General features: G+C 39.8%; 1 protein-coding gene across 14 annotated transcripts in view; it reads right to left on the bottom strand.

Moving 5' to 3' along the window:
- Positions 1 to 15,685, bottom strand: part of dnmt3bb.1 (DNA (cytosine-5-)-methyltransferase 3 beta, duplicate b.1) — a 333,238-nt gene that overhangs the window by 28,423 nt on the left and 289,130 nt on the right. For all 14 annotated transcript variants that reach the window (XM_069883973.1, XM_069883974.1, XM_069883976.1 and 11 more), the window contains 4 exons: positions 11,448 to 11,631; positions 9,614 to 9,698; positions 6,697 to 6,842; positions 5,704 to 5,794 (listed from right to left, as the gene is read on the bottom strand). In XM_069883973.1, coding sequence (XP_069740074.1) covers positions 5,704 to 5,794; positions 6,697 to 6,842; positions 9,614 to 9,698; positions 11,448 to 11,631 — 506 coding nt within the window. The remainder of the gene's footprint in view (positions 1 to 5,703; positions 5,795 to 6,696; positions 6,843 to 9,613; positions 9,699 to 11,447; positions 11,632 to 15,685) is intronic.

Raw genomic sequence — 15,685 nt, 5'->3', positions numbered from 1 at the left:
GGATATTATATTATAGGAGGGATATGATTAATCTAGAGAGGGTGCAGAAAAAAATTCACAAGGATGTTGCCAGGAATGGAAGGCTGGAATTACAAGGAGGCGCGGGATAGGCTGAGACCATTTTCCCTGAGGCGAAAAGGCTGAGAGATGACCTGTTAGAGGTTTGTAAATCATGAGGGGGAAGCTAAGATGATTATTACAGTTATTATCCTAGTCCAGGGGAATCTTATTAAGAGAACTAAGGTTTCAAGTGAGAGGAGAAAGAAGAAAGGTTGAATGAATGAGCTGCCAGAGGAGATGGTACAGGTGGGTACAATTGTCACATTTCGAAAAGATTTGGACAAGAACATGGATTAGAAAGGTTTAAGTTCAAGTTTATTTATCATCCAATTGGAACAGTACAACCTAACCAAACATTGTTCTACTAGTGGACACATGGCAGAAAGCTTTTAATAAAAGTTTTGAAAATTGGAAAGTACCATCCTGCAAGATTCTTTGCTACTAGCCTTCAGATATTAATGGTGTCAAGTGTATTTTTAACAAATCTAGGATCGAAACTCCTCGAAGGTAACGAATACAGCTAGTTAACTATAAGACAATTTTGTACCTTTGAAAATTGATGGGCAGAAAATGGTCTTCAATCAGCAATTATATATAATTGAATAGATATTACTTTCTTGCCAACTGTGCAAATTCACCAATTAAATACATTAAGGCTCCCACAAAAATCAGATTGAATACAGTTATACTATATTTGCATGGCATGATAGGTGAAGGTAATTCTGATCACTTGGAAAGTTAAATGCAACAATCTGTGCTGATATACTTAAATAAATTGTTTGTTGAAAGGTAATTTGGAAAGAAACAAAAACTAGATTTCTGTCACAACTACAGTAAGAAAGGTCACATTATTATGCCAAAAATGCAGGTTATAAAGTGTCTTTTGTGCTCGAACTCATGTTATCTGCATGACACAACTGAGTAATCAGTGTTACAATAACAGGCCGAACTGGCCCGTTCTGTGCTGTAAGTGGTTATATGGTTAAATGAAAATGATGAAAAAATTCTGGACTTTCTAAGTCAAAATTGCATTTAATTCCCAATATTTTCAGTGTTTTACAGATTTCCTACTTCAGCACATTCATGTTAATATGGCTTCGATAAGTTCTAAATTGATAAATTCGGCAGAATTCACCGTGATTTAATTATGAAGGTGCAATCTTCTGTGAATTTTTTTTTCTATAACAATATGCAGTTAGTATTAGCAATTTTTAATATAATGATAATGGTGAAGTTGAGAAGATGTATATTGGACTGAATGTGAACAGATTGCATTTCACAGTATCCCATATCCAGCCTACGAAATTGCTTATCACATCTCCAGTGCCAAGAAGCAATTCTGCGTAGCAATCAGAAACTGCTGGGAGAACACCAGGGAATTCTCAAGCAGCAACTTGAAACAGTTGACTGGTATTGGCTATAGCCTGGTGACTAGGGGAATATTTGGCTGAAATCGATGACCGGAGTGTTTTGTTTCAATGGACAAAGTCTTGAGAAGGGATAAAGCACACGGTTCCTGAAATCTCCAGTATAGACAGTAAGATCGTGAAACAATACATTGCCCAATGTCATTAAAATGAGCCTTGCCCTAACTTGTGGAAAAGTCCAATCATTTTCCACAACGATTTTAAAACCAGTAGCAGAATTATAGTCATTGGTCTCAAAGTGCTCCGCTCTGACACTTCAGTCATGTGCCCAGCCTCATTTCCCAATAGGAGGTCAAGGGTTGCCCTTTCTCTCAGGACATCTACAGACTGCTTAAAAAAAACTTTCCTGGACACGAAACAAATTTTGCAGTCCAAGTCAATATTTGGTAAGTTAAAATCCCTGAATATTACAACCTGATATTCTCAATCCACCTGCAATCTTCCTACGTATTTATACCCCTAATTCCGTATCCTATTCAAATAAAATATTTATCTCCCAAAAAATTATTGATTTACATTATTTGAAAAACCATTATAATTTTAAAACATTACAATTAAATTGAGATGAATGCTTTTTCAAAGACGTTGCACACTGGAGTACAGCTGAGTACCTATTGGTGGCACTGGTGACCCACATAGAAGGCTTACATTTTTTTATCCACAAATTGCTGGAGGAACCCAGCAGATCAGGCAGCTTCCATGGACAGAAATGGTCATTCAATGTTCTGGGTCAGGATCCTTTATTGAGACTAAAGTAAAAAGGGGTGATATTACAGATATGAAAGGGGAAAGGAGCTGGGGAGGGACCAGGAAGTGTTAAGGTATTGGACAAAAGGTAAGAGATGGAGAGACAGGAGAGAGAAAGACGATTGGGAGAGGGGGTGAATTAGTGAAAAGCAAGAAAAGCAATAAGTAAAGGAGCAATGGAAACAATGGAACTGGATAGAGTTGGGGGGGGGGGGGGCGTGGTTTAACTAAATTACAATTGATGTTCATTCCATTAGGTTTAAGACTCTCCAGGAGAATTATGATGTGTTGTGCCTCAGGTTTACGTTCAGCCTCATCCTGACAGACATGTCTGTGTGGGAATAGTGAAGGGAATTGAAATGGTAGTTTAAACCCACAGACAGAGCCCAACTGTTCAGCAAAGAGGTCACCCAAGCTGATGTAGAGGAGATCACGCCAAGTACAATGAATGCAGTAGATTAGGTCGTAAGATTAGGTAGGACAACTTCTCCTTTAACTCATCCCATTTCCTCCAGATCCAGGATATAGCCATTGGCACATGTATGGGTTCCAGGTACGCCTGCCTTCTGATGTGGGGTATGTGGAACAGTCTTTCCACTCCCCAACTATTCCTTCACTACATCAATGACTACTCTTGAGCTATCTTGTACCCATGTAGAACTCGACAATATCATAAATTTCTCAGCCAAATTGCACCCAGCCCTTACATTTACGAGCACTCTTTCCAACACCTCTCTCCCCTTCCTGGATTTCTCAGTCTCCATGTCGGGAGACAAATATTCACATCTATTACAAACCCACTGACTCCCACTGCTCCCTGGGTTATATTTCTTGCCTCCCTGCCTCTTGTAAGCATACAATCCCTTTCTCCCAGTTCCTCTGTCTCCATCGCTTCTGTTCACAGGACATCCAAGATGCCCTCTTTCTTTAATGTATAGATTCCCCCTGCTGTCATTGATAAAGCCTGGACCCGTTATCTCCTCCATTTACTGTACTTTAGCCATCTCCCCACGTCCCTCCAGGCAGAACAAGGACAGAATCTCTTTGGTCTTCACTTTCCACCCCACCAGCCTCCTCATCTGACACATCATCCTGTGACACTTACGCCAACTTCAGCACGATCCCACATCTTTCCCTTCCCATCCTATCCACTTTGCAGAGGAACCTGTCTCTCCCACACTTTCTGCTCTTCCCTCCCCAGTCAGCTTTCCACCACCATCAGCATTTCCTGCAGTACTCGCAGAAAATGTTAAATGGTCCCTACATCTCCTCCCTCGCCAGGGTCATAAACAGATTTTTCAGGTGAGGCAACGAACATGCACATTGTCAAACCTTAACTATTGCATTCGGTGTACATGGTGTGGCTCCTGTGCATCAGTGATGTCAAACTCAGATTAGGCGACCACTTCACTGCATCCTGTCAGTGAGTCGATCTTAAATTTCCTGCAGCCAACATTTCAATTTTCTTCACCATTCCCACACAGTCACGCCTGTTCTTGGCCTCATCCATTGTGGTGAAGCCAAACACAAACATGAGGAACAACACATCATATTACTCCTGAATAGTCTTAGATCTAACGGCATAAACATTAATTTTTTTAAAAATTTAGTCACACAGCTTGGTAAAAGGCCCTTCTGGCCCACAAGCACATGCCGCCCAAAAGCCTACAATCCCTGTATGTTTTTGAAAGGTGGGAGAAAACTGGAGGTGACCCATGCAGACACGGGGAGAACATAAAAATTCCTTACAGACAGCACCAGATTCAAACCCTAGTTGCTGTAATAGTGTGGAACTAACCACTATGCTAACCTTGCTGCGCTTGTAATTTTTTCTAATTTAAGGCGACCCCCTGCCTTAATGTTGGTGCATTTAGTTAGGCATTGTAAGAGTGTGTCTCAGGCAACCAGAAAATTCGTTTATCCAGCATCTGAAGGTGCTGGTCACCAGGGATTTTACCGTATTACTTTGGATTACATTTAAGATATTATTCTTTCTACGTGCATTAGGGCAGAACATTCAGCAATCAAGGTAGTTTCCAATATTCTTTCATGCTGTAATTCAATGAGCTCCACTAAATAAATTAGTAGTACCAGAAAAAATTGGATCCCTCATAAAAGAGATAGAACCAGATAGACATATTGGCCAACGAACAAGGCACACAGTGTACCACAAAACATTCAATAAGGCAATATTCAGAACATAGATGATGTTCTACCTGCCACAGTAGCCTATTATTTGGCCAGTCAGAAACCACATTTTGATAAATTAGGTTAATAAACACCCAACCTGTCTTCAAAAAAAGCAGTTACAAATGATTAAAATATGGTATGTCAAAGAACAAATTTTAGTCCCTCTGCATATGCAAACCTAGGGCCTTGTGCAAGTTTGGTTTCCCTTCGTGCATTCACAAATTTCATTCAATAACACTTCTTCACTGCTCTTAAAGTTTAATATTTTTCATGTTCTTATCTACTTCTGACTCTCCACATGAATTATAGTTCCTTATTTTGTACTGAAGATAAGATTCCAATGAATGTCCTGTGAATAATGTTCAACTTTTGGGGATGTAGCTTCCTACTTCCTCACTTCTTTTTTAAATGCTGGATTAGATTTATTTTTCCTCTATGTAGGCTCTAGCCACAGTTGACATAACCAGCATTTAGTCTCTATCCCTTCAAAAGATGGTAAGGACATGTTTTCTGGAACTGCCATAGATATTGTGCTGCAAGTGTTCCCACATTAGCAATGGGGTGTGAGTTTTATCATCTAGACCCAACACAATGATGGGATAGCTTTTTTCAAGACTGTTTTCAATGACTTAGAGGAGAACTTGGGGTTTGTATGTGTCCTTTTAGAGTCATGCACAACAAATTCAATGACAGTTCCATCTTCAAAATGAAAAATCATACCTCAGGATTCTTGAAGACCACCAACTCAGGAATCTCTCAGTTTGGGTAAATGCAACTTCTACACTCACATCTGAAATGGGCATTGGATGGAGTGCAAAGGGCTCCCTTAGAGACAGCTTCCTGGAAATTTCCTGCTATAAATAGCCCTTTGTAAGAAAGCTGTCCCCTTCCACACTGTTCTTCTGAATGTTTTATTCAATTAAATAGAAGAGTGAAATTTTCAGGGCATCATAAAACCACATAGTTCTTGCTAATCACACAGAGTCTCTCTCAGCAGGCACACTTGTCTAAGGGGAAAAGAGTAAAGTGAAAGCTATCTGGAAAAGATGACAGAATCAGAACACTGGGATTCAAAAATAAGATCTCTTCTGTTTACTAAGATTCATACTTGATATATACAGGATCAATCAAGTTGTCTGGCCATTGGTGGAGCAAAGGTTTTTGACATGGGATACTGCAGAATGAATATTTTTCACATTTGCTAAAGGAAAATAAAACTTTGAAACATTAAAAAGAATACTTGTTGATTTGGCCTTGAACAAAATTATATTATTCTCACCATATAAACCTTTTCTTGCAGGGTTTACAATAGAGAGATCATTGCATGGGCTTCCACCAATCACCAAATCAAATGGACCCCACTCATGAATCTGAAATGAAAAAAAGAAATGAGTAAACACCAAAGTCTGCAGACACTGAGATTGATGTAAAAACACCCTGATGAAGGACTCAAACCTGAAACATAGGTTATATATCTTTATCTTTGCTCTAAAAAGTACACTGACCTGCTGAGTTTCTCCGGCATTGTGTTTTGACTTTAACAAAAAAAAACATGCAAGATACCCAAACTAATTTTAACTTTCTCCTTTAAAAATAAGTAGAAGTGGTCTATCAAGAATTATTCAAAACCCATTACCTCTTCTCATTGTCTTATGGTATGCAGTTAGTTATTCCCTCCCTACACCTATGCCAGCATCGAGTCCACGCTGCTGAAGATCCAGCTGCGCTGGGTGGGTCACGTCTCCAGAATGGAGGACCATCGCCTTCCCAAGATCGTGTTATATGGCGAGCTCTCCACTGGCCACCGTGACAGAGGTGCACCAAAGAAAAGGTACAAGGACTGCCTAAAGAAATCTCTTGGTGCCTGCCCCATTGACCACCGCCAGTGGGATGATCTCGCCTCAAACCGTGCATCTTGGCGCCTCACAGTTCGGCGGGCAGCAACCTCCTTTGAAGAAGACCGCACTGACAAAAGACAAAGGGGGAAAAACCCAACACCCAACCCCAACCCACCAATTTTCCCCTGCAACCACTGCAACCGTGTCTGCCTGTCCCGCATCGGACTTGTCAGCCACAAACGAGCCTGCAGCTGACGTGGACATTTACCCCCTCCATAAATCTTCGTCCGCGAAGCCAAGCCAAAAGAAAAGACACCTATGCATATTTAACTAACCAAATAATATTGAAATAGAGAGCGCTAAACTTTTCTAACTTTACAAATGCAGTGTCGGCTCTGAAGTTCTACCTTTTGAATAATACATGATTCCCTTACATTTTGTCTGCTGATATTCCTCACGTCATGCACATATGTTATTTTTCCTTCATGCCGGACAGTTCCAACTGCAATTGAGTCTTCACATATTTCAGAGGCCACATATCTCTCAACTTTAAATCCCAAATCCCTTAAAACTAAATATCCTGTAGAAAGTAAAAGAAACATTAATTAGTTGCTAGTTGGTCAACCCCCCTCCCCCAATCAATTCTCACTTTTCCTCTCTCCTGTCCTCTTTTATCAAATCCAATTGACACCTTTTGCCTGTTTGTCTGTTCTCATTCCCCCTCCCCTTTCTCCCAGCCTTTTAATAGACACTTGTCTTTTTTTTTAAACTCATACCCGGAGATATATCCGTGATATATCTTTACCTCCCGATTGTGAGACCGGCTGAATTCCTGCAGCATTTCTGTGTTTTTACTGAGCATTTATTCGATTTGAGGAGATATAGTTAAAAAGATAGGCTGCAGAAATTAAGACAAGCACAAAAGACTGCAGATACTGGAAATCTGGAGCAACACACAATTAGAATCAGAATTTATTGTCGTGATCAAATTAAGAAATGCTAGAGCAATTCCGTCAGTCGGGCAGCATCCATAAAGGCAATAGAGGGACAACAGTTTGGGCTGAATCCCCTTATTTGGAGTCCTGATGAAAGGGTTCAGTCTGAAATGCAAGATGCTGCAGAAATTAAGAATATTTTCCCCTTAAATCTTTGAAAATTGGAGACTGCCCTGATGTAAATCTTCCAGATAAGTTTTTTAAGGAAATACATTTGGAATACTTGAAGGAAATAGCATCCCCTATTAAAATTTACTTTGGAACAAGGCACCATTGCCAAACGGTATCATTGAAATATATTTCAAGGCGATGCACATTTGTTTATAATTGAGAAGTAGGTGATTGTCATCACATTTGGTTACTCATCGAGACAAACATGAGTGCAAATCAGATTGGGTGATGGTCTGGTTTCTGTCCCATTCTGTAGCCCAGGTGATTCTTGTTAAACAAATATAAAAATCCAGAGCCTGGTCATTAAAAGAAATTGTTGACAGTAGAAATTTATCAGCTAATAGTAACTCAATCATGCTTCCTTTCTCATCCTTCAAAGCACAATAGTCCCTGAGTATCTTAAGTTTGCAATACAACTTTAAAGTTACTTCTATGGATTCTGTTAATTTTTAGGATACAGGTACACAATCCTTTATCCGGAACCCTTGGGGGACAGTGTGTTCTGAATTTCGGATTTTTCCGGATTTCAAAACAAAAGCTAGCTGCCCAGATTTAAGCCCACCTGAATCGTGCTGCCGTCTCTCTCTCCCCCCTCGCCCATCCAAGTCACGCTGCCGTCACTCTCCCTCCACTCGCCTGAATCACGCTGCTGTCTCTCTCCCTCCACTCGCCTGAGTCGTGCTGCCGTATCTCTCCCCCCTCACCCATCCAAGTCGCGCTGCTATCTCTTCCCCCCCACCCAACCTAGTCGTGCTGCTATCTCTTTCTCCGCCCCGCACCCCCCCTCCACTGTACCTGCACCAGGAAAATCCAGCTTTCCGGATTTTAGATGTCCGGATAAAGGATTGTATTTAGTCATTCAGCATTTAACCACAGTCTTGTTTGATCATATGGGATCCAAGTAAGGCTGGTCAATTGGATTGAAAATTGTCTTTGTGAAAGGAGTTAGAGGGTGGTAGTGGATGGATGTTTTTCTGATTAGAGGCTTGTGACTAGTGGTGTGTTGCAAGGCTGGATCCACTCATTTGTTGTACAAATAATGATCTTGATGGCCATTATTAGTTGGGATCTCCCGATTCAGCAGTACAAGACATAGAGTACTGTTACAGTTCTGGTTGCCCAGCTACTGAAAGGATATCAATTAGTTGGGCAGGGTGCAAAGGATTCACCAGGATGCTGCCTGGACAAAGAGGGCTTGAGTTATCCAGAGAAGTTTGATAGGGTGGATCTTTATTCTGTACAGTTAAAAGGGTGAAGGGTGACTTTACAGAGGTGAATAAAATCATGAGAGCATGGATAAAATTAATGATCAGTCTCTTTCCCAGGGCAAGCAAATCTAGGACGAGAGCTTTAAGGTGAAAGGGGAGAGATTTATAAGAACCTATGAGAGGGTGGGGCATATCTAGAATGAGCAGCAAGAAGAAACTATAGACGTGGGCATGATTTTGATGTTTAAAAGATATTTAGTCAGATATATGCACAGGAAGGGTTTAGGACAGTGGTCCCCAAACTTTTTAGACCCTTCATGGTTGCGGGGCACTATCAAAGATACAAAGGACACATACATCTTTCTTCTACACTCAGTCCATCCTCCCGTTTGCTCTCAATTTATTCAAATATCAAAGCCAAATACAACATGAGGCTGACCACCACTGCCATAGGTGCTATTTTCCGTTGATCTGCCCTGCTTTCTACCGCAAAAGTTTAATCGACTCCCTCCCCCCCAGGGGCTTTCGACCAACCCCTGGAATTTATCGACCCCTTGAATAGTCCCACTTACCCCCAGGGGTAGATATTGACCACTATGGAGACCCCGGTTTAGAATATAACCAAATGCAGAAAAATAGGACTATCCCAGAATGCCAGCTTGGTCAGCATTGAGTTGTTAAAAGTGCCAGTTCCATGCTGTATGACTCAGTCCTTTTCTGTCAGGGTTTTCCTCTAAGTGGAAATAGTTTATGTTCTAATTTTATAAGATTAATGATTACAATCTCAATAAGTGAGTTGATCACTTGGTATGCTAAAATTTGTGACAAGATCCATGATTTCTGCAATCTTCATCAGTATTTGAACCTACTAATTTCTCAGAATGATTTATTAATTAAATCATTTGCATTTAATGGTATATCTACTCAAATTTGTTTCACTTCTCCAGACTACATTACCACAGTTTTTGGAACTTTACCTGTTGCTATCCCATCAAACAATGATAAAACTTTGATTGGCTTTCTGTTCTCAGCAGGTACTGCTGGATAAATTTTAGGTGGATCCTGGAATTAAAGAATTGAAGATGCTCATTTGTCATTTGCTATCGACTCAGTGCAACATAACTTCGTATTTAAAAATAAAATCTAATTAATATTCAAAGATATTTTCAACAGATTCCTATCTGCATAATATTAAGAAAGTTAGGATTAAGAACTTAGTCAGGTAAACTTTATTCTACATTTAAACACAATTTGTTAAAAATCACTTTTTTCCCCCAGAGATCCAAAATTGGCCATAAAACGAGCCTGTGGTAAAATTGTCCTCATCTTCTATTTTTTGTATAATTCTTTAAAAAATCATTTGCCATTCTAAACCAGCCATTCTCAACGGGGGCCCTCTTGGGAGCCACAGCACACTTAAGGGTCGCCAAGGTCTGAAATGACAAAATATATTTAATTTTTTTTATGTACTCAGTAGGAGAGAAGTACAGAAACTAAACTTGCCTGCTTCACAGGGAAAGAGGCCATAAACTTAGAGCAGAGTCCTCAGGGGCCATAGCAAAAAACTGAGAATAGCTGTTCTAAGTTATCGTAAGTTATGAATTCCCAATATAAAAATACTGGCATTTGTGAAATTAATTGTTTCAAATTTCTTTCAGATATTTTTAAAGAGACATTATATTCTAAACCAAAGTTAAATTATTTTGTATATTTAGCCTTTGTTATTGTATGAACATTTTTGAGTTGCTGGACAAGGTATCAATCATTGGGGGGGGGGGGGGGGGGGGAAGGGAGTGCTTTGAACTTCTTGAAGTTTTTGGAGATATATAGACATCTAGGCAAATATAACAAATTACATTCCTGACTTTTGCTTCAGGCATGAGAGAAAGATTTTTCTGATTTCAGGATGCAAAACCTATTCTTTTGCTCACAGTATTTATGTGGCAGCTCCACTTGAGGTCTGATTAACAGTGATCCCCAAGATATTGATAGTGGGGGAATGATCATTATTAATGCCATTGCAGGTCAATAATGGGCAATTAATTTTTTTTCTTTTAGGAGATATCATCTGCACCTAACAAACATTATTCTTCAATCCAAATTTTAAAGTTGTCCAGATCTTGCTAAATGCAATCTGTTCCACTTACAGGGGGAGTTGTGAATGAAATAGAGCATTTATAACTCACAGTAGAACATTTTTTGCTTTTTAGTAAGTAATTGAAGCAGCTAAAATTTGGAGCCAGGACTCTGACTTGAGGAACTCCTGCCATGAAGGTCTGGAGCTGGGATGGTGGTCTCCAACAAGCACAGCTCACCTTTTTTGAAAGGTATAATTCTGACCTTTGGGATATTTTCCCTTTGATGCCCATTGCCTTTAGTTTTACCAGGCCTCATCAATTCTACACTTGCCCTTGAGGTTCACAACTCAGCTCTGGAAATTAGTATTTTAATCCATGTTTGGATGAAGGCGACAATGAGGACTTCTGAGATTCTGCTGAAATTTAAAATGGGTATTGGCAAGCAGGTTATTGAAGAGTAAGTGTCATCTGACAGCATTGTCAAAGACAACTTCCATCACTTGCGAGTAGTTGAAAATGGTCAATTTGGGAGATTGGATTTGTTTTAACTTTTATGACAGGTCACACCAAGGCATTTTTCTACATTGCCAAAGTGGCAAATGTGTTGGTACAGCTTAGTAATAAATTTTGAAATATACTTTGCCAGATGAATTGTTGCAATTCAACAAAAGTAATTTACTTTATTAACATTCAAAGAAGCTCTTGTCTCAGTATAGGAAATTGCATTACTTACATATTCTTGGCCATTATCACTGGCAAAGAACTCTTGAAGTTTCATGGTCCAGTCACTGCGTCTTCTCAGGACTCCGTAGCTTTCATGTGGAAGGCACATGTAACATCGCCAAGGATCTTGTACCTTGGCTTCTTCAGAAGCACCTGGACCTACCAAAATATCTATGCAATCCACACAAAAGCATCTAGAGACAGAAATTGGGAATAGTCTGACTACTGTTACCATTTAATTAGTATTATAATTGTGTTTAAAATGTCTTATATCAACAAACTGAAAATTTTAGCTGATTAGAAAGAGCCATCTGATTTGTCATGGGCATGAGATGTCTGATGAATTTGAGAAACATTCTTGAAGAAGTAACTGAAGTAGAAATGAGCACAAATGTCCAGAAAACACTTAATAAATTTGTCAACTGAGAATGATAGCTAAAATTCAAATTCATGAAACGAATGGAAAATACTAAGGAATTCATCCAGAGTTAAGAGTTAGTCTGATGATGGTGGCAAACACTGGCATTATATATATAAGTGCCTCAACTATTAACTCTAATAAAAAATTATATATGAAGAAAGGAAGTAAAAGTTCAACTACGATTATCCAAAATGGCCTATTTCCGATAAACTTATTTTACAGAGAACTGGAGATTTTTTAAAAACAGCCCAGTTGCAACAGCAAATCACTGTTTAAACAACAAGGGAAGGCTTTTTAAGCAATAAAATAATATTTAATTTCACCAAAATAAAATGCTGGCCAGTGCCGATCACCGAAACAAACCCACCGAGGCCCCACTCGTGCTGGGAGCCAGAGGTCCCCGCTGTTGCCCGGCAACCCAAGGTCCGCGCTGCCACCGGGAGCCCAACGTCCCCAGTCAGTTCAGCTCCGAAAAATTTTTGGATAAATGAGGATTTCTGATTTGTTTCAGAGAATCCAATTTCGGATAATCGGAGTTGTACTGTATATATTTATGTTTGACAAAGATGCATAGACTAAGCAATATAAGATGAAGCTTTAAATCTGAAACGATCCATAAAAATTTTTATACAAATAACAAAACTACAAACACAACTTGCCATTGAAAATGGATTATTTTTATAGTAAGGTCTTCCATTTTTAAACTGATAGGAATACTTTTAAAATGTTGAAGCGTTAAAGCCAGGGAAAGTTTGAAGATACTTAAATGGATGTTTAAAAACAACATAATTGGGTAGCAATAATAATCAAACAGACTCATTGCATGCTGGCGTTTATACCTAGAGAATAAGAGTCCAAAAGTAAAATTTATAGTTGAGTTATAACAAGTATCTTAAAAGGAAAGAGATGGTCAGGGAGGGAATTCCAGAACTTTAATCTAAGAGGATAAAAGACAGTTATCAATGATATGGAAAATTAGATATAATGAGTTGAGAAACATATGGATCAGGGAGTTGCACAACACAAAGGAATTCAAATATCCACATTTGACAGAGTACATACAGGCATGGCATCATACAACCCTGAGATTCTTTTTTTTGCGGGTGAGGCAGAATTATCACTTATTGGTAGTGAAAAAAGACTGTACACAGCATATACATGTAAACAAATAAAGAACTGTAAACAGATAATGAATGAAAACAAACTAACTGTGCAATATAGAGAGAATTAAAAAAATCATAAAGTGCATAAGTAAGAGTCCTTAAATGAGTCCCTGATTGAGTTAGTTGTTGAGTCTGATGGTGGGGTGGGGGGGGGTAGCAGCTGTTCCTGAACCTGGTGGTGCGAGAAGAGCGTGTGCTTGATTACTGCTGTTGCTCTCCGACAGCAGCATTCCCTATAGATGTTCTTGATAGTGGGGAGGATTTTGTCTGTGATGTTCTGGGATGTGTCCACTACCTTTTGTAGGGCTTTACGCTCAGGGGTATTGGTGTGCCCAAGCTAGATGGAGATGCAGCCAGTCAACGCACTTTCTACCACAACTCTGTAAAAATTTGTCAGGGTTTCTGGTGTCATACCAAACCTCCGCAAACTTCTGAGCAAATAGAGGTACTGATGTTCTTTCTTCACGATGCCATTAGGGTGTTAGGTCCAGGAAAGTTCCTCCGAGATAGTGGCTCACAAATTTGATCACCTTCTCCTCCTCTGATCCCCCAATGATCACTGGATTGTCCACCTCTGACTTTGCCTATCTGAAGTCAACAATCAGCTCCTTAGTTTTGGTGACATTGAATCTAAGGTTGTTGTTGGTGCATCTTCAGCCAAGTTTTCAATCTGCCTCCTATGTGCTGACTCATCACCTTTCTTTACACAACCCACTACCATGGCATTGTCGGCAAATTTGCTCATGGTGTTACTGTCGTACCAAGCCACACAGTCATAGATATAAAGTGAGTACACCAGAGGGTTAAGAATATAAACCTGTGGTGCTCCAGTACCGATGGAGATTGAGGAGGAGATATTCTTACCAATCTTCACTGATTATGGTCTGGAGGTGAGGAAATCCGTGATCCAATTACACAGTGGGGTGTTAACTCCCAGGTCTTAGAATGTGCTGATCAGTTTTGAGGGGATGGTGGAGTGAAATACTGAACTGTAGTCGATACAGAGCATCCTGATGTATGCATCTCTATGGTCCAGATGTTCCAGGGCTTTGTGTGGAGCCAGTGAGATGGCATCCGCTGTAGACCTGCTTCTACGATAGGCGAACTGGAATGGATCCATGTCTCTGCTCAGACTGGAGCTGATCTGCTTCAACACCAGCCTTTCAAAACACTTCATCACTGTTGATGTAAGTGCTATTGGTCACTAGAGTCATTAAAGCAGGTTACTGCACTCTTCTTGGGCATCTATATTATTGACACCTGTTTGAAACAGGTGGGTACCATGCCCTGCTGGAGTGAGATATTGAACATAGCACAGATTTTTAATAATCAGACAGGTACTCCATCTGGGCCACAAGCTTTCCTGGAATTCACTCTCCTGAACGCACACGTAACAACCTTGCCCTCAATGCCACCAAAACCACGAGCTGATTGTTGACTTCAGGAAGGGAAAACAAGACGTATAGATCCAGTGATCACCGGGGGATCAGAGGTGGAGGAGGTGAGTAAATTTAAGTTCTTAGGAGTCACTACCTTGGAGGACCTTTCCTGGACCCAAAACACTAATGGCATCGCGAAGAAAGCATGTCCGCGCCTCTACTTCCTCAGGAGTTTGCGGAGGTTTGGTATGACACCAGAAACCCTGGCCAACCCTCGTGCCACCAGGTTCAGGAACAGCTGCTACCCCTCAATCACCTGACCTCAACTCAAACTCAATCAGGGACTCATTTCAGGACTCTTATTCGTGCACTTTATATTTTTTTTAAATTCTCTCTGTATTTCACAGTTTGTGTACATTCATTATCCATTTTCAGTTTTTTTTACATGTATATATTGTGTACAGTTTTTGTTTGCACTAAAAATAAGTAGCAATTCTACCTTGGCTGCAGAAAAAAGGACCTCAAGGTTGTATGTGATGTCATACACGTACTCTGATAAGACATCTGAAATCTAAACATCATTGTTGTTTTTATTTTGTTTGAATCAGAAGGGGAGTGACAATGTACACTCATTTTTAGCACTAAAAACAAGAACAGAGAGAGCCAGATAAGCGTCAAGCAGTCACATTGATGTGGAAAAAAACTAGAACAAAGGCAAGATTATTACATTAGCAATTATTACTTCAAATTGTGTTGATGACGATTGTTGGTAAAGGTTTATCAACTTCAAAAATATACCATTTCTCAACATTATTAGGAAAGTGCACAGAAGGATCCAATACAAGTACTCCCCAATTTACAACCATAATTCGGACTGAAGGATCGGTTGTATCTCAGAATGGACGAATGTTGGAATTGCTTACATTTGTTTAAAAAAATTAAAAAATATAAAATTTACGCGGTTTATGTTGTATTTGACAAACTATAACAAGTTACAGGGCATGTAAGAGCCAAAATGTGCATGCTTACCTTGATAGTCGGCATCCCGGGGTCCGTAGGCTGGGTGCAGCATTCTTGATGCCTGTGTGCACGTGCGAGTCTTCGGTTGGAGCATACATGATGGGTTCGCGTATTGGAGTTCAGTTGGCGCATGCGCAAGAGTTAAGCGCCCTAACAATATTGAGTTCATACTGTCTTACAAGGTTAGTATGGACATTTTGGCTCTTACATGTCCTGTATCCCTGTTATTGATTGTCAAATACAACATAAACAGTGTAAATTTTAT

The sequence above is a fragment of the Narcine bancroftii genome, chromosome 6, assembly GCF_036971445.1.
Source record: "Narcine bancroftii isolate sNarBan1 chromosome 6, sNarBan1.hap1, whole genome shotgun sequence".
In the NCBI taxonomy this organism is placed as follows: Eukaryota; Metazoa; Chordata; class Chondrichthyes; order Torpediniformes; family Narcinidae; genus Narcine; species Narcine bancroftii.
The sequence above is the reverse complement of the archived record's forward strand: the minus strand, read 5'-3'. Positions and strand labels throughout refer to the sequence as shown.